Below are 21,827 nucleotides of genomic sequence, written 5' to 3' on the forward strand. Positions count from 1 at the left end.
CCCACCGCCATGCTCAGGAAGGCCCACTGAGGACCTGATACCAGGGCACACGCCACACCGTTTCACAGACAGTCACTGAAGGGAGCCAACATGGGCACACTGATGCCCCATTCATGGTCCAATCACATTTGAGCCCAGCGGAGACATTTCATGGTTGTCCGAAATTGGAAATCACAGCTTGGCTCGGGCCTCCATTAGAGCTCAGGAAGCCAACTTCTTCTTAAGAACTCAAGGTTATGACATTAAAACAAATTTCCAGGGATGTTGGTGGCACAGCAACACTTTTGGACTCCCAACCTGGTCATTACACCCCTTTGGAGGGGAATGATTCACACCCAAGGCCCAAAACTCTGTAGACCTGTGTATTCCTTCATGAGCACATGGCGGTGTAGGGAACAGTAGAGGCCAACACATGGAATTACAGATACTCGGCCCTAATGCATAGACAGAGCCACACGTCCAGCTTTTAGGGGGTCGCTAAAGGAACCAGTTAATAAAAGCTATTAAGCTTCTAATAAAAGATGGAGAATTCCAAACCAGTGACTGGGCTTGATCTACTGATGATTCCAAGGACCAAGTGAATTTTGTCTCAGATCAGCTCTCATGGTCAAATAAGGGTGAGTTCAGTGTGGTATTTTACCACAGTAATTTTTTCTGGGCTCTGTATGTCTTTACAAATGACAAGGTGGATTGCAATGTGTTACTACAGTCAGTGACTGGTTGGGTTTATCAGTAACCATCTTGTAACACTCCAGTTACATGGATTCAGTCTATTATCATGAACATAGATGTTGTACCTCAGGAAGGTCAGTCAAACAGTGGGGATTTACCCAGAAATCTGGAAGAACATGGGTCCTGGGGGGCAGTAGGGGCAAAGGTGACACCAACTGGAGGGCTCGAATTTGTTCTGGAGACACTGGTTGATACAAAGGAGGAGGCTGAAGGAGGTAGACTTGTTGCAGGTGTGATTGTTGAAGATAAGCAGGTATTGTAGCTAATAATGGAAGAGGGGCAGTTACTGGGGCAAAGATTTTGGACATTGAATGGGGGTGCCAAGGGTGGACAAGAGGAGCTGTTACTGGGGTAGACAATTCTGAAGGTGGGTAAAACTGAGGCAGACAGTCCAGTATCGGGACATTTCTGGGCCAGAGGATGGGTGATCTTGGGCAGATCTTGGAAGAGCTGGGTTGTTACTGAACTACATACCGTAAGAGGACTGTAGTGGAAGCAGAGTCATTTATAACATGAAGGGCGCCAGGTTCCCCGGGCTTGGTGGTCTACAGTGGTCAATGTGGGGCTCAGAGGTCCCTCACACAGATCAGATCAGTGACATTTCTCTCCCCTTTGGAAGGACCATGACAAACCAGCTGTGCTCCTACACTCTGGAGCACCATGGCTGTGCTGTTTCAGTGTTAGAGGACTGCCGTCAAATGCATTGGTCTATTTCAGAACATACGTGTACAGTGGTGATGCTTTGCGATTGTCAGAGATTGGAAAGAATGCTCTATGATCGGTTCAAGGTGGAAAAAACACTCTGTGGTTAGTTGAGGGTTGAAGACTTCTGTGACTGGTGGACAGGAGAAAAAATGTACTGCTGCTTAATGTTGGAGAGAATACTGTGATTGGTTGAGGATGGAGAAAACTCTCTGCAATTGGTGGAGTTCAGAAAAGAACCCTCTGATTGGTTGAGGGTGGAGAAAACTGTCCATTGATTGGTTGACTGTAAAAACACCTGTGATTGGTGAAAAAAAAATTCTCTGTGGTGACTGGTTAGGTGTTCCGAAGCAAAGTTATCATAAGTGTATGATTAATTCTGGAGACTGTGGTTGGTGATTGGCTGATACTGGATGCGGAAATTTTCTGCGAGCAGGTAAACAGGTGAAAACAACTTACATAGATGGTGTGACCCGGTGAGCCAGGTATGCTTGAACTAGGTCGGGAACAAACACTTTCGGACGAGGACCTCGTAGGCTGCAAGAAGAAGACACGCATTTAGAACAGCGAATTAGCTCAACCGTAAAAAACGTTCATCGTAACAGAGCTCATGGTGTCGGCGTACAGACACAGGAGACACCATGCGCAACGCTCTGCGTGGAAACAGTCCGTCTGCGGGAAAGAAAGTATCAGGCCCAACCTTTCCTTCCGTCCATGCCATTCCTCTCATTCCTCAAGATGAGCAGAGGCCTTCATCCTCAAGCAGCCAGCAGCATCTCATCAATGCTGTACCACATGGGCCAGGCACACAGAATGAGGCCCTTCAGATATGATTTCGCCCCCACGTTTACAAGCGAACCCCTTCCAGATGATTCCACCACCTTCCTGAAGGCAATGGGGGGGGGGGGGGGGGGGCGTGCTCTGAATCCATATCTGAAGGGAGGCGACACATGGCTGAGTTTCTTTACAGGGGCTTGTCCTGGAGAAGGAGCTCAGAGGCCTGCAGCAGCGATCTGTTATGTGACCACAGTGGTCGTGCTGAAGGACCGCTGCTCCCACACATTCAATGTAAACATGGTACGAAATGCAAATGGTACCACATGGAGATGTTTGCTGAGAACCTAAAGGGTTTTTTTTTTTTATTTTATTCTCTGAGTTCCTCTAATGTTGATGCTCTGGTGACCAAAAGGATACCTACCAAGAGAGGGCAAACCCCCCCCCCCCAGTGGCTGCTGTGAGAACTGCAGGCAAACGAGCCTGAACACAGCACTGTGAACTCAACACACACCTTCATGATTACCAGTGGAAATGGTGAGAAATGGGAGGACGCTGCTGTGAGAAGCAACACGCGTGTTTCTGCGTGTTTCCCTTCGGCCTCTGTGAGCAGCAAGTCCTTCAATGGCCACTGCAGCCCCTCTACTGTCCACAAGGGGCAGTGGCAGGTAGAGAATTGTTTCAACGCCTATCGTGCCAATAAAGAGGACCGGCAGCATTGAGGAACGCTGACAGTTCCCCATTCACCACAGCGTGAGCCGGCCTCACTCCTGCTGGAACAATTCCTAAGAGAGAAGCACCCCCCAGCCCCAGCCCCAGCCCTGCCCCTCCGTGCGTGTATCTCCATGGTGACCAAGACTCGGTGGAGGCGGAGCATATGATAGGAGCATGAGCTCCTCCCACAGGGGGCAGGTATGACGAGCAGCCGGATGGGGATGCCACCGCACAGCCAATAGCGAGTACAGTACCTGCCTTTCTGTTTTGTGGAGGCTGGTGACTGAGGGAGGTAGGAGCTGTGAAGGAAAGGAAGACGGGTGGATGGGGGAACCCCATGCAGGAGCCACACAGTACCCAGAAACCCCTGTGTCTGCCATGGTCGTAGGCCTGCCCCTGACCCCAGTATCTACTCAACAGTTGAACCACAGAGTAAACTAGAGAGCATCAGGAGCACAGCTGGGGGTTGACACTTCCAGCCTGGGATCCCTTCCCACATGTGTCCTGCAGTGGCGTGTTCCTCATGGTTCAGATGTCACGTCGCCCTCCATGTGCTGAGCGAACATGCTACTTCAAACCAGCTGCGCTCCGACCGTCTGGCGAAATGTAAGTCAGGAAATATATTTTTAGATGAGCCGAAATGAACTGATTTCTCTTAAGGAAGCCTTGCTGTGTCCTGCTTTCAATCACCCTAGAAACACAGATGAGGGACAGAAAGTGATGTCGCAGCTCGGACATCTGTTTCATGTCTCCTCTGACCCTCGTGCCCGGTGGCTCTCGACGGGAGGCTAGAGAAGCGGCACGAAGGAGGAAGCGCGGGACTGATGAGCCCTGTTTGGTCCAGGGCCCTTTGGGACCAGGGCTCAGCGGAACTGTATGGCTTTATCTTTCCTGCATGTGCCGTAGCGCCCCCTGGTGGCCACCTGATGTGGCCTGTGAGACACACGCAGACTGCTTGCTTTCACAGAAGCAAGAGCGAAAGGGGTTAGCCGCAGCGGCATGGCGCGGTCAGGGGAAGGAGCAAGTGGGGGCAAACCTCCAGGCCGACACCCGGCCGGCGTGGTTCCCGAGCCCGAGTGTCTATTTGTTTCGGGGGGAAAAAGATATCGAGCGGGGACGGCCTGGGCCTCCGCCGCCTGGACTTCTGGGAAAGAAAACATGAACAAAGGCAAGATTTCCGTGATGTGCTCTCGCTGTCACCAGCGCGAGGCGCCGGCTGCACTTGCGCCAGGGGTCAATAAGTCCTACCCTGTGCTTCTCCTCCGCCCTGGTGCTGTTCTTACAGTCGGGGTGCCAGACGGTGGATCCTGCGGGGGAGGAAACACCCATGAGCCGCAAACATCAATACCAAATAAACATAATAAACATAATAAATAACAATTAAACAAAAATCAAACAACAACAATAATAATAATAATAACAATCCATCTGTGATCCACGTTGGTGCAGAACACATTCACGTGTGTTTGGTGCTGACATGCAATAATTCCACTATATGTTAGACATACATGTGTACCACGTTTGTGTGTAATAACAGCGTGCACATGCGACACACTCGCCTTGTAGGTACATTTCCTCGCCTTCTGTGAACATCTGGTTGCACCTGCTGCATCGTGCACAGCTCGGGTGGTAGTGTTTGTCCCCTGCCTGGAGAGAGAGGTCACAGGGGTCACAATACACATGACAAACACAAACGCACACAGAGAATAGGGCTGTAAATACAACATGGTCAAGATGTGCACCGCAGCAAAGAGGTGTGTGTATCTCCCACTCTCCACATCCATGTGCCCTCACACACACACACACACACACACACACACACACACACACACACACACACACACACACAGGTATGTGTAGAAAGGCCAGAGCGGCCATGTCAGGAAGGCAGCGACTTGTTTAACATCATCCCATATTGCCCCCCGGCGCGATCGCGTTTTCTTTTGTCCACCACCTGTGCTTTGTGAACCCTATGAGGGAGCTACAGCACCAGATCTGCTCCACAGGTTCTCCTATGGGAGCCACCAACAGCACTGTCCCTAGGGACCCCAAGCTTTGTCCAGCTCTTACAGTGTTTTGCTGTGTTTCTCAATGTGTTTTTGAAGCTGGTTGCTCTAACTGTCCTGCCTCAGCCTACCGCTATGTCCTGAAGCTCAGTTCCCTCGCAGCTCTTCCACACCAGGTTGGGTATGAGTCTCACCTCCAGTGCGCTGATGCTGCCGGACATGCAGCGTTTGCACTCGGACTGTAGCTCTCTGAGATCCCATCCATCCCACCAGCCCCTCCAGCTGTTCTCTAAGTCCTTCCAGATGAGAGACATTCTCTCAGAAATAACAATGGAGCAGAAACAGCTATTTCCATTGTGCCCTGCTCCAGTTGCTATGGGGATCGTTGGACGTTGTTTACTTTTTTCTCGGGGGCCTCCCGAAATGGGAGCAAGGAATGTGTCTGGAAGCGATTGAGGGTGAGATGATCCAGGCGGGTGGAGCTCCAGACCCCAGCGGAGGTTCGGTATCTCACGGGCTGTTTCAGAGGCTCACCCTCCTCCTCTCCTCTTCCTTGTTCTCCTCCAAACCTCTTGCTTCCACATATCCTGAGCAGGAATGGAGCTCCCTCCAGTCACCCCTGTTTTACCCAATTCCCTACTCCTATTTGCTGCCTCACTGGCTCAGCCCCACACCCATGTGGGCCTCTGGCGGTGGTCGCAGGCCTTGGGGAGGTGAGACGCTCAGGCCACCTGCAAAAGCCCGGTGCCTCCAGAGGACAAAGCTGAATGATATCTCCTCTGCTCATCTGCATACCAGAGGATGCAAACATGGGGACTCAGGTGGAAAGTGAGGGTCTGATAAGCGCACACAGAGCAGCGTTGAGCCTTCAGAGGCTGCAGGAGACCAGCTGGGACACTAAGCACGGCACAGTGGCCTTATGTAACCATAGTGACTATTAAACATATTTTCACCCTTTGAGTTTCTGGAAACTGTCTCTTTGCTCCCGTGTTACTGTGTACTTATGTACCAACAGCTTGAGCCATTCAAATAGCTCCATCACGCTGCAGGTGTGCTGAAACCAGGGTATGTTGACATGTTGTCACGTTCAGGTCGTCAGTTGTTGCTGTCTCAGACCCGACATTGGAGAGCACATCTCTAACCGTCTTGCCCTCTGCTGCTCAATTTGTAGAGCGTGCTCCTGGGCAGTGCATCGGCAGTTGCTCCTTGTGAACGCACATCCCGCTGGCTCCCTTTGGACTTGGAGGCATTTACCTTTACACATAGCTCTCGCATGCTGAGTATCACATCACCGTGGGACAGCAGAGTGAGCAGCAGTCTGGGCCAGACCACCCAAGCCCCCCTCCTAGCGCGGCACGAACGACTTCTGCACGAACAACATCGCTGCCATAACACTGAAGTGGGGGTCAAAGGTCAGGTGCCTCCAGAAGCCTACGAGGATTCTGTTACTTCTAGCGAAGCACGACGCACCGCAAGAGAGACGCAGGAATTTACACAGACGTGACCTCGAACTTCCCGCCCCTGTTGCCATGGCAGCGAGCCACGACATCATTTTTCATGTTCTGCAAACTTCAGAAGCTATTTCGAGTGAGTCAGTATGGAGCTGCATGTTTGGACTTCGGCTCAATTTCACATTTTTCTGCTCCCATCTTGGTTGTTACGAAGGCATCCTAGGTCTCAGCCAGTCAGAGACAGGCTTTGCCTTGGGGGTGTGGCTTTCAAACACAGAAAACACACAGCATCTCACACACACACACACACACACACACACACACACACACACACACACACACACACACACACACACACACGCTTTCTGAACTGCTCATCCAATACAGGGTCGTGGGGAACCAGAGCCTAACCCGGCAACTCAGGGCATAAGGCCGGGGGGGGGACGCACACCCAGGACGGGACGCCAGTCCGCCACAAGGCACCCCAAGCGGGACTCGAACCCCAAACCTACCGGAGAACAGGACCCGGTCAAATCCACTGTGCCCCCCTAAACGCAGAAAACTGATGTAATAAAGATTCCTTCTCCCACAATAAAAAAATTAATCCAGGAGCTTCGTCAGGCTGTTAACCACTGACTGCGTTACGTCACCCCATTGTCCTCCGCTCGGCTGCTGCTCGTCTATTCGAACCCACACTCCCTGGTTTGATCACATGGCCCTGGTGCAAAAGGGAGAGCAGCTGTGTCTTTGGGGGAAGACGATGGGGCGCAATCCAAACGAACCGTCAAATCAAGTCCATGTGTACGGACGGCTGTGGAGAGGAGAGGTTCAACAGCCAAACGGATGACTCAATACCCGAGTCGCTCTCCCACCACAGTAACAAGGCAGGAATGATAATGACGTGATTTGCATACGGAGCGCAGGAGAAGTCAGAGTCCATCACGTCCTTAGTGATGCTGGACACAGTGAGGACAACAAGGGAACACAACATCCAGGTAACTGTCCATCACCTAGCCACTGCCACACTACCGCATAGAGGCTTTTGGAAGGAATCCAACCCACCCGAAATCCTCGAACCCAGAGTCTTGAGAACACAAAGCACTTGAGGTCCTTGAACCAAAGAGTCCCAAGAATCTGAAGTCATGTGCCTCCCAGCTGAGCACAAGGGCCACGTTAACTCGGCTCTAATGAGATGTTCTCTCACCCTCTCCCAGCACAGAGACACTAAGCAGGACCAGATGCTGACAATCCAGGCCAAGCCGCACATATCCGCACACAGAAGTGTGTGGGACAGCGAGTCCATGCCAGGCGCCCCGCTGGCAGCAGGGGGTGCTGCAGGAGTGTTTTCAGGCTCAAGCACAACACAGGGTTCAGGGAACATCTTGTTACCACAGCAGAACAGGTAGCAAGTCAGGTGGTGTAATGGTTACAGCCACTACCTTTGGCCTTAGTGGACCTTGGCTTGAATCCCATGTCCTGCTGCAGTACCCCTGGGCAAGATATTTACCCTGAACCGATACAGTAAAAATGATCCTGTTTTATAAATGGAATCACCGGAAGTCACGTTGGGGAAAAGAATCAAAGAAATAAATGTAACTGAAAAGTGCGCTCATCCAAGGGGCGGGGCTGTCAGAGGGCCAACTGATGGTGAAAAACAGCCGCACTTGTTACCTTAAACAGGCAATTTCACTGCGGTAATTACAAACACCAACAGCACTCAACAGAGCAGACCTACGATCGGAAAGGGGCTGGATGGGCTGCACTTGAGAAGTCTCTCCTCTCATCTTCTTTTTCAGATAAGTCCAGTGCCCATAGGTGAGGCTGTCTCACACACACACACACACACACACACACCTTCAGCCTTCTTCAGCTCCGCATTCCCAAACTGCAACATGGTGATGTCACCATGGAAACAGACTGCAGGCTGGGTCCAGGCTCGGACATCTGTCCCAAGGGACCTTACAGGGTTCAGTTCCGTCTCGCTCTCGCTCTCACACACACACACACACACACACACACACACACACACACACACAGACCGCTGCATATGCCTTGACCAAGGCCAAATGTGGTCATTTCTTCCTTGGTGATCCAGAAACAAGGAACAATGCATGAAAGAGAAGAGCAGGATGAGAGGGAACAGAAAGGAAAGAGGGGGAAAAAAAGGGAAAAACAGGGAACAGGAGGGGAAAAAAATGAAAGGATGGAAAGAAAGGGAACGGCACAGGAGAAAGAGGGAAAGAAAGAGGGAAGAAAAGGGGAAATGAGATTACAAGAAAGAAAATAAATAGAGGGAGCAAAAGCTAAAAGAAGGGAAAATGGGAAAAGGGAGGGAAAAAAGACCAAACAGGAAAAAAAGAAGGAATACCAGAGAAGAAAGAGGGAACACATGGGGAAAAAGAGGTAAAAAGAGGGAACAGGAGAGAGGAAAAAGGAAACAGGCGGGAAAATGAGCGAACGGGAAGCAAAGAGAGGTTGTGAGTCGAAGGAGGAACTGTTTTCCTTCTTGCCAAGGCTTATCTACCAAGGTTTCTGCGGAGCTTCATGTGACTCTCATCATGAGATATCTGTTAACTGCTTTATTGAGTTTTCAGCTCGATTACACTTATTGTGCTGCAGCGGTGGGCACACCGGGGGGGACAGTTCACCGGCTTGGACTTTAGAGGATGAGAGTCCATGGTGCGGACCCAAAAGCGTGGCCTGAGAACGACTCTGCTGGCATGGTGCCAGTCACAGATACTCCCAGGTAAGAGAACTGCTTCCCTTAAGGGGGTCCTGGGGGTGTGGCTTCAGTCATGACACCCACCTGTGCAGGACTTTCTGATTCGTAGTCTGAGGACCGACTAGCAAGCCATATCCACCAGGAGACGGTTCTGTTGGCCACACCTTGAAACACCGAGGGCAACACCAACAGTCCTTCCAGGTGTCCACCTATTTCAATAAGATGGAAACTGCAGTCCCCGTGACCCCGTCACATCTCTCTAAAGCAGCGGCTCAAAAAGATGCAGGAAGATCATCTTTAAAGTGTGACACACTTCACAATGACACCTGACTGTGGCCCCATCACTCCTGCTGGATGCTATCATGCGACCAAACATGTTCCATGCAGCACCGCGATGTTCCTCGGGTCACACTGCCATCATGAGAGCTCGGTCATAAGAGCAACATTCAACACAACATGACCTTGGTGACTCTTTCAGTATCTACATGACATCCAAAGGCCAAAGCCCCTGCAGGACCCCACGCAACAACTCAGGTTCAAACTCCAGGTAAAACCATCTCGGAGCTCTGAGAGCCTCCTTATCGGTGCTGCTCTTCTCCCGGAACGGCCATTCAAATCACTTTATCGCAACACCAGCAATGGCATTTAGACGTGCAAACACATACATAGTGTAGAGTTCACCATCATTTCCCCGTTTGAAACACATACACACACCAGTAGAAGTATTATTCTATGATTAATATTTTCAACATACTTTAAGCCGTTGTTCAAATATCAGCATGTGCAAGTTGATAGTAATACCGGGCTTAAGTCTTACCTTCTGCAGGCCAAGTTTGAGTGTGTGTGTGTGTGTGTGTGTGTGTGTGTGTGTGTGCGCGCGTGTGTGCGCGCGTGTGTGTGTGTCTGTGCGTCTATGCTGGTCAGGCTAGATGGAAAAAAAAATTCTCCTCCTCTTTCACTGTTATTCTACTGATGTTGAGATGTTCTCAGTGAGGGCCCCTCTGGTGCTGTTCTCCTCCCTGCGTCTCCCGCTCTGCACTAAACCCTCTCCTCCTCCTCCTCCTCTTCCTCCTCCTCCTACATGAGCCAACTGGAACGCAGCTGGGCGGGTTTCTCATTAGGAGAGGGGGGCCGCGACTCAACCCTGAACGGACTCAGTGTGCGAGAGCTCACAATACACTGTTTGCACCGGACCTTTTAGTGGTCCAAATCCCACGAAGCTAAAACTATTTGCTAGAATTGTTTTCATTATTCAGATTTCACGTTTACTTATTTCATTTCATTTTATTTTTTAAATGGATGCATTTTTTATTTTAGAACTGACATGTGGACTTGAATTTCAATTTGAATTCTGCAGGAACCCATTTTGTTTTTCATGGGTGATTTATAATGTATGAGAGCTCTAATGTGAAATTTAATTCTCTTTATTCAGTAACATTGTCCAAGGAAAAAAAAAATAAAAATCTCATACCACCAAACACAGAGGCGCCTCCACACAGGAAGTGAGAGGTGAGCAGGTGTGCGTACCTCAAGCACCTTCCCCGTGATGAACTGGTGACAGGCCTCGCACTGCACTCCAAAGTGGATCTGGTAATCCTTCTCGCAGTACGGCATTCCGTCCCTGACAAGTGGGACACATATACAGAGACGCATATACATATACACATACATTTTCTGAACCGCTTGCCCCATTCGGGGTCGCGGGGAGCCAGAACCTAACCCGGCAATGCAGGGCATAAGGCTGGAGATGGAGGGGACACACCCAGAAGGGACGCCTGTCCGTCGCAAGGCACCCCAAGCGGGACTCGAACCCCAGACCCACCGGAGAGCAGAACCCGGTCCAACCCACTGCGCCACCACGCCCCCATCTTTTTACTTAACAAAACAATTAACAAAAAGTACTTTGGGCTGAAAACCACATGTTTATATTCACGCAAGTTATACAAATTAATTTTACTCTCATTCTACTCAGAGTGAGTTCGAAAACATTCAAGAATACACGTACTGTATGTGTAAACATGACTAACTACAATGGCACATCAGTAATCAACATACATACATACGGTGCTGCTTGAAAGCATGTGAACCCTATAGAGATGATTATCCTTGTATAACATATTAAACTTAAAATCTAAACCTTAACTCTTAAAAGAAACTTGGCACAATTAACAAATGATTATGATTTACACACCTCATTCTTCTTAACTACTCAGTTTAACCAAAGCAACTTGGGATTCGCTTTCTTCTGCACCTGAACTACTTGTGCGTTTCCACTACGCACACGATTTCCTCTAAAGCAACATATGGAATTGTCATTAAACACCGATTATGTCACATGAGAAACACCGCTTCTTATTAAACAACCGTTTCGTGGTAAAACTAGGGCTTCGCGTACTTTCAAGCAGCACTGTACACATATATAACATATTGTGCGCGTGTGTATACACGCAAAGACACCGACACCCTGCTGTTTGACGCGCTTTGTAACAAATGTCTGATTCCCACTTCTGCCTACTTATCCTGAACGGGAACAACAAAAATAACCCAGTTGTACAACTGTGTAAACAGTAGCAGATTAGCGTAAAAACATTGTTAGTCACTTTAGAGAAAAGTTCCAGCTAATTTCGTTAATGGCAATTCTCCAGTTCTAACCGAAAAGCACACGGAAACAGGCCGAGCGGCTGTAAGAGTAATAACATTAATAACAGTAATTAGTATTGAATCTCCTATTTCAGTTGTGAAATTATATTTACCTCAATCGAGCGTCGAGATTGGTTGAAACTGTCAGTGTGACAGGAAGCAGGAAGTAGTAGCTGGTTTTGTTATGGAAGGAGCGTTTGCTGTGGTCCATTTTACAGAATGGAACACCCGTCGTCAGAGTAAAATAACCACATAAAGGGCAAAATGCTTTTGGACTAAATAAGTCTGTTGTGTGAAAAAGGGGATATTTTCATAAGCTGTTGTGGTTTTTCATTGAATGGGACCCTGTTATATAAGGGCTGAGTATTCAGAGTGTGTGTGTGTGTGTGTGTGTGTGTGTGTGTGTGTGTGTGTGTGTGTGTGTGTGTAGAGCAGTACTCACTTGCTGATGTACTCCCCACTCAGTACTTTACCGCAGGCTTTACACTTGAAGCAGCCCAGGTGCCACTGCCTGTCGAGGGCCAGCAGAGCCTGACCATTCTTAATGTCCCTTCCGCAGCCAGCACAGCCTGTGACACACACACACACACACACACACACACACACACACACACACATACACACACAAAGAGTTATGCCAGAGTTGCATTAGAGTCACACTAGTTACACAGTTATGCTACAATTTTGGACATCACACTAGACAGTGCCCAACAAATTATCTGTACTCCACCACTAGGGGGCGACACAGGCCAGAGGACAGACAAAGGCAAGCAGAAATGCAGGTGCCATTAGAACCAGTCAGTGAAGTGCAGCATGTAAATGTGTTCATAGGAGGTCCTCCTACATGTTTACACACCGGTACTGACATGGACCGAAAACACGGGGACTTAAAAACTATGAATCACACATCATCAGTCGCAGCCAGAATAGAAAGCAGTAGGAAGCAGATGAAAGAGAATTCTGGGTAGCGACTCAGTTGTCCTGTTTTATTCATGTCCGCAGGGTGCGGCTGAAAGCTTTTAAATGCATAGGTGGGAGGGGGAGAAGCACTAACAGCCAGAGATGAGACACTGTGTGTGTGTACACGAGGAGCTCTGAGACATAAGGAGCATCAGAGGTACGCAGAGGTGGTGAATGACCTTTACAACACCTGTTCCAGACTGTTCCGTGGTGCCATAGCAACAGGGACGAGAATCCATGTGCAAGTGTGTGTCCTTGTCCTGCTCTCTTGCTGCCTTTGTCCGACGAACAGGAAACACTCAAGCAGAAACGCGAGCGCCTTCTCAGTAACCGACTTTGCCAGGATGTGTGTTTGCCGTGTAGCAGGCAGACAGAGACACGCCCTGAATTTCCTTATTACACACCGGCTCCTCAGCCTACAAACACAAGTCTGGCTCTAACTCCTTTAGTTCATATCACCAAAGTCACTTCTACCACTAATTGCCCATCAATAAAATGTTAATAACTCAGTGAAAATTTCAGATGCAGAAAATAAATAACACTTTGACTTTTTATTATTACATTTTTCTTAAACTTTGACCTAAACTGAAATTAAAAGTGACTGGAAATAAAAATGTCATCTCCACAAACTCCTGTTCAGGACTGATTGTTGACTGATTCATCTCATAAACAACGCTCCTCATCTTGCTATTGATCACTGGCACTCAGGAACACGAGACACGAGCTGTAAACACTGTGGAAATGAGGTGAATGAAGTTGGCCCCGCACTACTATTCAGTTCAGGTGCTCTTTACTGCCATCTAATGGCTCGGAGGTCACGGTGCGCCACTACAGAAAATAATTCATATCCGTAACATAAGGAGCCAGTGTACTGGGTGTAGATGATTCTCATTATTGTATAAAGTCTGTATTCAACGGTCGTCCTAAATCAAGATGGGTGACTATTAATCAAAAACCCAGTCTGCCAGCAGGGCATTTAGAGCCGTACCAGCGCTGAGCCGGCAGGACCTGAAGGATCTGATGGTGAGCGACTCGGTCATCCAGAAGCAAACACCACACACCAAACACAACCGTAGTGACAGGGGAATCGCAGCTTCCTGAGACAAATTGGCGGTCAGAGATATAAAGAGGGACTTTGAGCGCCGGGGTGAAGAACAGGTGGTCCCACAAAGGGCCTTTCTTGTTGCGCAACACCACAAAACACTGACATGAGTGTTTTGGAAGTACTGTGGGACAAGCTGTGGCATGGTCTCCTGAGAGGATGGACTGAGCACGGGGAGTGCAGTCCCACCTCATAGAGCAGCATCAGGCATCCGGCACTGTCAGCATTCCGACATCTTCAGCTGAGGATCTCAGGAACCCCAAGAAACACACACACACACACACACACACACACACACACACACACACACACACACACACACACACACACTTGCAGCCACCCCCGGATCAGCCACATTCCCTACGAAAACCCCCCGGCTTTGTTTACCACCCCCGCAGGCGGCTCGTCCCCATCATCCCGTCACCTTCTCTGCTCCCCGGAGGTCAAATTATCGCCTGGTTTATTCCCGGCTCACTAATAAAGAGTCCCACAGGGGGCTCTGCGTGGATTTACATGCGCTGGCCGGATTCCCAGAAGAACAACGCTGAGGTCCGGCTCACGGCTTGCAAACGCCGGAAGGTTCCACTGGTGCTAAGGGAGGCTGAGCAGATCCATTGATATCACACATCTCGTATGTCCTAGCTGTCCAAACCGACCAATCACCAGCAGGAGGCCAAAAGAAGATGACGATGATAATGATGACAATGACAGATGGGCCCAGGACACTCTCTCTAACAGGAGGAGCACCTGTCCACCAAAAGTCCACGGGACCTGGACCAAACACCTCCTGGACCTCCTCCATCTGATTAATCAACAGCAGGGGTTGTAGTCGTTACAGCCTCTGCCTTTGGTCGAAAACAAGCCGGGTTCATATCCCACCTTCTGTTGTGCTACCCTTGATCAAGGTACTTACCCGTATAAATAGCTAAATCAGTGTAAGCAGCTTAACATTGTAAGTTGCTTTGGAGAAAAGTGTCAGCTAAATTAATTAATGGAAATATGCAAATGTGATGTAATGCAGTGGCCTCCAGCAGTCCTACACTGCTAGCTGCGGTCCATCGGGACGTCGCGAGGCCCAGTCTCAGCTGAGGTCGCACTCTAAGTGCGGTGAAGTAAGCTACTTAACCTGAGTTGCTCTAGCACAGCGATGGAGCGGGGTGGGGGTGGAGATGCGGGTGGGGTGAGAGGCGCTGCCACTCACTGCTCGAACCACAGATGTCTTTGGGGCCCGGCGACATGGGCTGCACGCAGCGCTGGCACAAGCAGTCCTTTCCGTTGAAGGTGACGCGGTCGCCGGCAGGAAAGGGCCGTCTGCGGGGCACAAACGCAGAGGATTCACACGAGAGACACACACTCCCGCCCACAGTCAAACCCGAGACCCACCGAGTGCCTTACTTGCACAGGGTGCAGACGAAGCAGTTGGGGTGGTAGGTCTTGCCCAGGGCCGTGACCACCTCTCCCTCAACGAAATCGCCGCAGCCGTTGCATCGGGTGCCGTGCATGCGCTGGTAGTCCAGGGTGCACAGGTAGTCGCCGTTCTTCATGAAGAAGCCACCCTGGGCGAGGTCGCAGCCGCACACTGTGGGAGGGGGCCAGCCGTCAGATAGCCATTGCATTGTGGGTAAATCCTCTCACAGGTGCTGTGGCGCAGGGTTCAAGGACCAAGCTGGTCTATCAAATGTCAGCCAATCTCGCGCAGGGGAAGTGCACGAAGAACCAATCAAGTGAGACATTCCACATAGGGGCGGGGTCACGAAACTTGCTGCTCCCTGGCTGAAGCAACTGCTGCGACCCGGGTGGGAACCGGAGGGCGGCAACCGGGAATAGTGACAGCTGCACGCAGAACTCAAATATTTCCGTGGAGAATCTGTTTCTCTGGGCGTGTGACTTCCAGCAGCCCTTGACGCTTTATTTAGCCACATTCCATTGCCACACTTCGCCCCAAACGTGTCCTTTCTGCTCCCTCTCCTCCATACCACGGCTCTCTTGCATGGGGTACCGAGGTCAGACCATCAAGGGTACCCTGCGGCTCCTTGAAACCAGGGCATTTGTGTCTGCTAGTTGTAGGCTGTGAGAGGGGCAAACAGACAGGCCCCTCCCTTGGTCTATACCGTAGGCCCCGAAGCCCTGCCCCTAGGGGCCTAATGGGATAAGACCTGCTGACCATGCCCCTGTTCCATTGTGGCCATTATGAGCACTCTGACAAGAAGTTACCTTGGCCGCACTTCCGGGAGATAAGTGCAAAGTCTGATCATTATAGGCAACCATTGTAAACGAGTTTCCTTCTATTGAACTCGTAAGCTTTCAGTAAGAGCATACACCAGTGTGATGATGTAAACTCGGGAGAACAATCTCAGCTAAGTTATTACTTCATCTGAACAGGATGCTGGAACTTCCTCCCATTATGTAACCAAAGAGCTGGGAGAAATCGCTTGTGTAGAGTCTCAAACTCAGATACAGAAAACATAAATACATAAATTATAACTCGAAGAGTTTCCTGCATGAATAAGTTAGAATAAGCAGGTCTTTCACTGTGGGACAAACAGCTATAATTAGTCAGTAGCGGTCATTAGTGTTCGGCTGAAGACACGTTCTGTGATTGGTGGATTAGTGGGACCCAGGGTGGTGACTGAAACATTGATGCCTACAGTGATTGGTGGATTAGAGGCCACTATGGCATACAGTGCTGTTATTGGTAAATTGGCATCTCTGTATAACATAGTGTTGTGATTGGTGGACTGGTACACTGTGGGACCCAGGAGTTTGACTGGTGGATTAATGTCGGCTGGGATTCGAGGCTGTGATTGGTCAGATGGCATCTCTGTAGGATGTAGAGCTGTGATTGGTGGACTGGTCACAGTGGAATGCAGTGTTGTGATTGGTCGATTAGTGCCATTGTGGGATACAGACCTGTGGCAGTCACTGCAATCACTGTACTCCACTTAACGCTTTTGTCTCCAATAATGGTAATGTGCTGAAGAAAGACGGACAGAAATGTTTCTCCTTTCACTGTTAGTAAGGCCTCTGGCCCAGTTGGGGGCTTCCCCAAGAAAAAATTAAAGTTCTTGTGATTTTACCGCTGCTACATTAGGCCGGAGTATAGGTCACCAGCTCGCATCTCCTCGACCCCATCTCCAGGTAGCAGTTCAGGTGGTATCTAACCTAGCATCAGACCCCAGCTGCAGATCAGTAGTACACACACCTGCATAGTTGCCTCCAACTACTGCAGACCCCCACCACGGGCCTATCCTATGGAACCAAGCGCAAAGCTATTTTGGGCTGCGTGGCTTTTTCACAGTTCCTGCAGCTGAAGACAGACTGAAATAGTGGCCGTCTGGCCCGGTCTGTCGCAGCTCAGCGCCTCAGCATTTATAGACCATAGCGGAGAATAGATGTAAAGAGAAAGAGAGGAGGAGGTGGGTGCACAGTGAGATGCACATAAAGTGGTGTCAGATTCTTGATGTAAACGAATCTTTTCAGCAGAAGAAACATTCCCAGGCTCCAGGGGGCGTTTTTCCATTCCTCTCTGAGGACCCTATTACTGAGGACCCTGAAGACCCTGATTGTGAAACGGTCACACTTCCCAGAGCAGGACCAAACAAACACTGTCACCAGAGTGTGAGGAAACATTCCTCGAGTGTGAAGCAAACAATGCTGCGGGTGTGCAAGAAACAAACATACTGCTGGGCGTGAAGCAGTCAGAAACACCACCTGAGAACGAAACTAAGAAACCGCATGAGTACGAAACACAAAGATCACGCAAATGGAAAACAAAAAGGTACAATTTGAACATGAAACAAACAAAAATACCATTGAGCACAACACAAACAAAATACTGCCTGAGCACGATACCAAAAATAGCCACCTGAGAATGAAAGAAAGGTGAAAAGCTGAAAAAGTGTGAAACAAACAAAAATAGCACCTGTGTATGAGGCAAACAAAAAATACTTCTTGAGTGCGAAACAAAAATATCGCCTGAGTACGAAACAAGAAAAATTCTGCTCGAGTGAGAAACAAAAATACCGCCTGAGTACGAAACAAGAAAAATTCTGCTGGAGCGTGAAACAAAAATACCGCCTGAGTACGAAACAAGAAAAATTCTGCTCGAGCGCGAAACAAAAATACCGCCTGAGTACGAAACAAGAAAAATTCTGCTCGAGCGCGAAACAAAAATACCGCCTGAGTACGAAACAAGAAAAATTCTGCTGGAGCGCGAAACAAAAATACCGCCTGAGTACGAAACAAGAAAAATTCTGTTCGAGCGCGAAACAAAAATACCGCCTGAGTACGAAACAAGAAAAATTCTGCTCGAGCGCGAAACAAAACATACCGCCTGAGTATGAAACAAAAATATTCTGCTTCCGTACAAAACAAACAAAAGACAGTTTGAGTGCAAGACAAGAAAAAAAATATAACCTAAATACGAAACACACAAAAAAACCAATGAAGCAAAGTAAGAAGCGAACAGATCTATTACCTCACTGTGACACAAACAAATACATTTCCCGAGTTCTAAACAATCCCAGAGAGCGAACGTCATCCGACTTTTCTTGTCCCAGTGACAAAGAAACCATAAAAACATGGCCTAATAGGATCTCGGATTAAGGTTCCTAAAGTGATGAGATTTACCAACTAGCTTAATTAAACGTGGAGGAACAGAAGTGCAGCGGGTCTGTTTTTGCCCGTTTCGTTTCCCACGATGCCCCAGTGGATCAGCGATCGTGCACGGGAGCCCAACACTTTGTCTGGTTTTCGTTTTTAACTGTAATGTCCAATCACCAGTTATGAGATGGGTGACCTTCCTATGGAATGAGAATAGCGCGTTGGGGACGAACCCAAACCCCCAAGTGCTGAGTCATCCGCGTATCTGAGGGACGCAGACAAACATAGCAGGGCGGCCTTAATGAACGGCGGTAAGACGCGCTGGGCCGCGGCAGGGCAGCATGTGCACGGCTCCTCCGTAGGGGGGCCTCACTAACTATAGCCCTCGTGGAAAGGGAGCTAAAAGCGGCTGGACGGAGATTAGCTGAGCTGACCACCTCAGGTAAAGCTGTTTACCTGTGTTATGACAGAGGACTTGCCGCAAAGCTTGACGTGATCGCAGGTGATCACCGCGAGGACAGAGCTTTTAGACGATCAGGGGGACGTGGAGAAGCCAACGGGACGATGCACACGTGGACAGGACGCGCAGAACGACCGCGGAGCGTGGACGAATGACACATTTGTTGCTTTTAACACAGAACCGACGGTCCCGCTCAAGCTGCCAAAGAGATGCTGCCAAGGGATGTGTTCTTCACCAGGGGGAGGAGGAAACATGAGGTGCGTCACGCAGCCAACAGCTTGTTCTGGTCATTTCAATGAGAAACGTTCAGATGACTGGTGACCGCCGACCAACATCCAGAGTGGAAACAAAACGACCGCACCCAGAGCGGAGTAAAACCCATCTGTCCTCACTCAGGGTCCAACTGTAGACTGTCTCGGGACTTTCAGCCGTTTCCCACAGAAGGGGCCCCCAACATGTCAAACCAAGGACAGCGAAACACTGAAGCCAGAACATGAGAGGTATGTGATCACATAAGTCATGCATTCTGGGAAACACCTCCACCCACCACCAGCCATGGGGAAACCTCCAGGGTTGGACCAGCCCATAGCTCATCTTAGTCCTCGATGTACAGGTAGGGGTACTCACCCCCAGTCCTGCAGAACCACCAGATATGACCGCAGAAGACCTCGGTGCTCAAACAGATCCTAGAGGGGGCGTGGTCTGTACTCACCTTTGCAGGTGAAGCAGCGGATGTGGAAGTGCTTGGACTGCACGCGCAGCACCTCCCCCTTGCACGGCTCCCCACACTTGTAGCACTGGATGATGGGCTTCTCCATGGGTCTGTGGCTGTCCTGAGCCTGTGCCACTGCAGGGGACAAGCAGAGGGGGGTAACACAGGTGAGTTACATAGGTATGGGCAGGCAGGATGTACACAGTGTCATGCTGGAGCTCCAGGTAAGGTGGTCAAGAGCAGGGAGAGAGTTGTACCAGTGTGGTGAAGGTATGGCAAGAGTCGATGCACGCTGCTCTAAATACCACTCTACGTTGCTTGCAAAACCAGACCGCACACTCCTTTATTTCTGCTTTAACACACGAGTCGTCTGTTCCTGTCAATTTTAAGGTCACGGACAGGAACGACAAGACAAGGCAGTTACCGCGGTACCATGAGTAGTGCTGCAAAGCAAGATGGTGCAAAGAACTCGTCCCGAAGCCTTTGCTTCTGAGTCGCACCGTGTTTTCCCCCAAGCCCTCGGACATCCAGGGTGGCGGGCGCAATGAGGGCCTCAATCTAATCTCTGTCATTAAGGACAACGGGAGGTCTCAGCTGGAAAGAATGCGCCCCACGGGGGGCCAGGGGGTAACGGGAATGCGATAAGGGGTTCGGTCTCACTGCTAACAGCCCGATGGGCGTCTCGGGTCTTCGAGAATGTTCCTCGAACGGAGCTGCGGAACATGCCCTGTGCGAACAAGTCCGGCCAGGGAGCGCAGGTCTCGGGGGGGTCGTGCCCCATCTCCCCAGTGGAAGCCACCGAGCTCAGCGGGAGGGACTACGGTGAGGGGGTCCCAGTGTCCTGAGAGTTTCTGACTGACCATCCATCTGAGCGGTGACCCTGACCACTGACACGAAGACTGTTTGTTCTGCCCAAACATCCACACGCACATATTTCACATGTCAACAAATCAGGAACAATAGCGCAAACTGCTACGAGTGAAACCGTGCTCCAAAAATACAAACAGATAAACAAAACCCAAAATAAACGGGCAAAAGAAAGGGTCTCGCATTCCAGCTGCAATCCCAGAATTCCCCCTCTATCAGCTCACCGGTTAAAAATACCACGGTGCTCATGTGAAGTGTGTCTGTGGGCGTACGTGAGGTCCGGGAACACGAGACCCCCCGAGACCCCCCGAGACCCCCCAGCATCCGGCCCTCTGAAGGACTCCACCCTTGATGGTCCAGAGTTAAACGCTGAATATCTCAGGTGGCGCTTTTTCCGAAATGGTACCCACCCCACCCCTGCTAATCCCCCCCAAGGAAGGAATGCTGCTCCCTGGGATTAATGTGATGTGCACGGAGCACAGTAACACACACACACACACACACCAAACCAGCACAGCACTGCTGCAGAATTTAAAAACCCGACATGCCCTCTCCCCCCAAGAAGAGCCAGTCATCCTCCGCACGATGCGGACGTCACACAGCTGGGTGCGCGTTCCCGAAACCAGGAGGGCTGGACACCGGCACGCGGTGGGGCCGTGACCTATACGTGATCGCTGTTCCGGAAGTTTCCAGAAGGGCACCACGTGCGGTGACCCTGGATGCTTGTGGTAGAACGGCCTTCTGGGTAATGACCACTCTCTAAAGGTGTAGCTGGGCCGGACTGAAGTTGGACTGATTTTACAGTGGACTCACTACAAATCATCCCTTCAGATCCTTGTCGTTCCTACATGGCGCAGACCTCGGCGATTGGTGCTCCCACGCTGGTTTCACACACCTCGCTCTGATCTCATCCTGATGTTACGCTGATGTCACACTAGTAACAAAGTGATAAACCCTGCTCTTCTGCCGCGAGAGCCAAACTGGAGCTTAGCGTCTGAAGGCTGAACACCTTGAAATCCAGTTAGAACTGGAATGCAGAGTAGGACAAAAGCAAGACACACACGCGCGCACACTCTGTCTACGGGTAGCCGTGAGCCTGCCCGCTGCGATCGCACCATTCTTTCGGCGAGTCCGATCCCCAACGAGCGCAAATAGGGATCACTGTAGAGGCCCGTCTTTGTCTCTACGGTTAAGTTGACCACTCGATTCAGTCGACCGAATGAGAGGATGGAGAACGTGGATCGCTCACAGCCTTAAGCCCAAATGGCTTGAAGTCCACCACACCCCGAGGCCGTCCCACAGTCTCACGGTCCACTACACCCCGAGGTCCACCCTGGAATGTTATGATCAGAGGGAAGGTACCTGCTGTGCTGCACCACACTG

At 50.1% G+C, this 21,827-nt stretch overlaps 1 protein-coding gene across 17 annotated transcripts in view; it reads right to left on the bottom strand.

The window, feature by feature from the left end:
• Positions 1 to 21,827, bottom strand: part of ablim1b (actin binding LIM protein 1b) — a 62,491-nt gene that overhangs the window by 17,716 nt on the left and 22,948 nt on the right. For 16 of the 17 annotated variants that reach the window (XM_018762641.2, XM_018762639.2, XM_018762646.2 and 13 more), the window contains exons 2-9: positions 19,578 to 19,712; positions 15,199 to 15,382; positions 15,005 to 15,114; positions 12,184 to 12,310; positions 10,629 to 10,722; positions 4,482 to 4,569; positions 4,171 to 4,229; positions 1,894 to 1,971 (exon numbers count right to left, since the gene is read on the bottom strand). In XM_018762641.2, the coding sequence (XP_018618157.2) occupies positions 1,894 to 1,971; positions 4,171 to 4,229; positions 4,482 to 4,569; positions 10,629 to 10,722; positions 12,184 to 12,310; positions 15,005 to 15,114; positions 15,199 to 15,382; positions 19,578 to 19,712 (875 nt within the window). Of the gene's footprint in view, positions 1 to 1,893; positions 1,972 to 4,170; positions 4,230 to 4,481; positions 4,570 to 9,918; positions 9,944 to 10,628; positions 10,723 to 12,183; positions 12,311 to 15,004; positions 15,115 to 15,198; positions 15,383 to 19,577; positions 19,713 to 21,827 lie in introns of those variants that run through there. The other variant, XM_018762650.2, reaches the window with a different exon arrangement.

Source organism: Scleropages formosus, chromosome 3, assembly GCF_900964775.1.
Source record: "Scleropages formosus chromosome 3, fSclFor1.1, whole genome shotgun sequence".
Classification (NCBI taxonomy): domain Eukaryota; kingdom Metazoa; phylum Chordata; class Actinopteri; order Osteoglossiformes; family Osteoglossidae; genus Scleropages; species Scleropages formosus.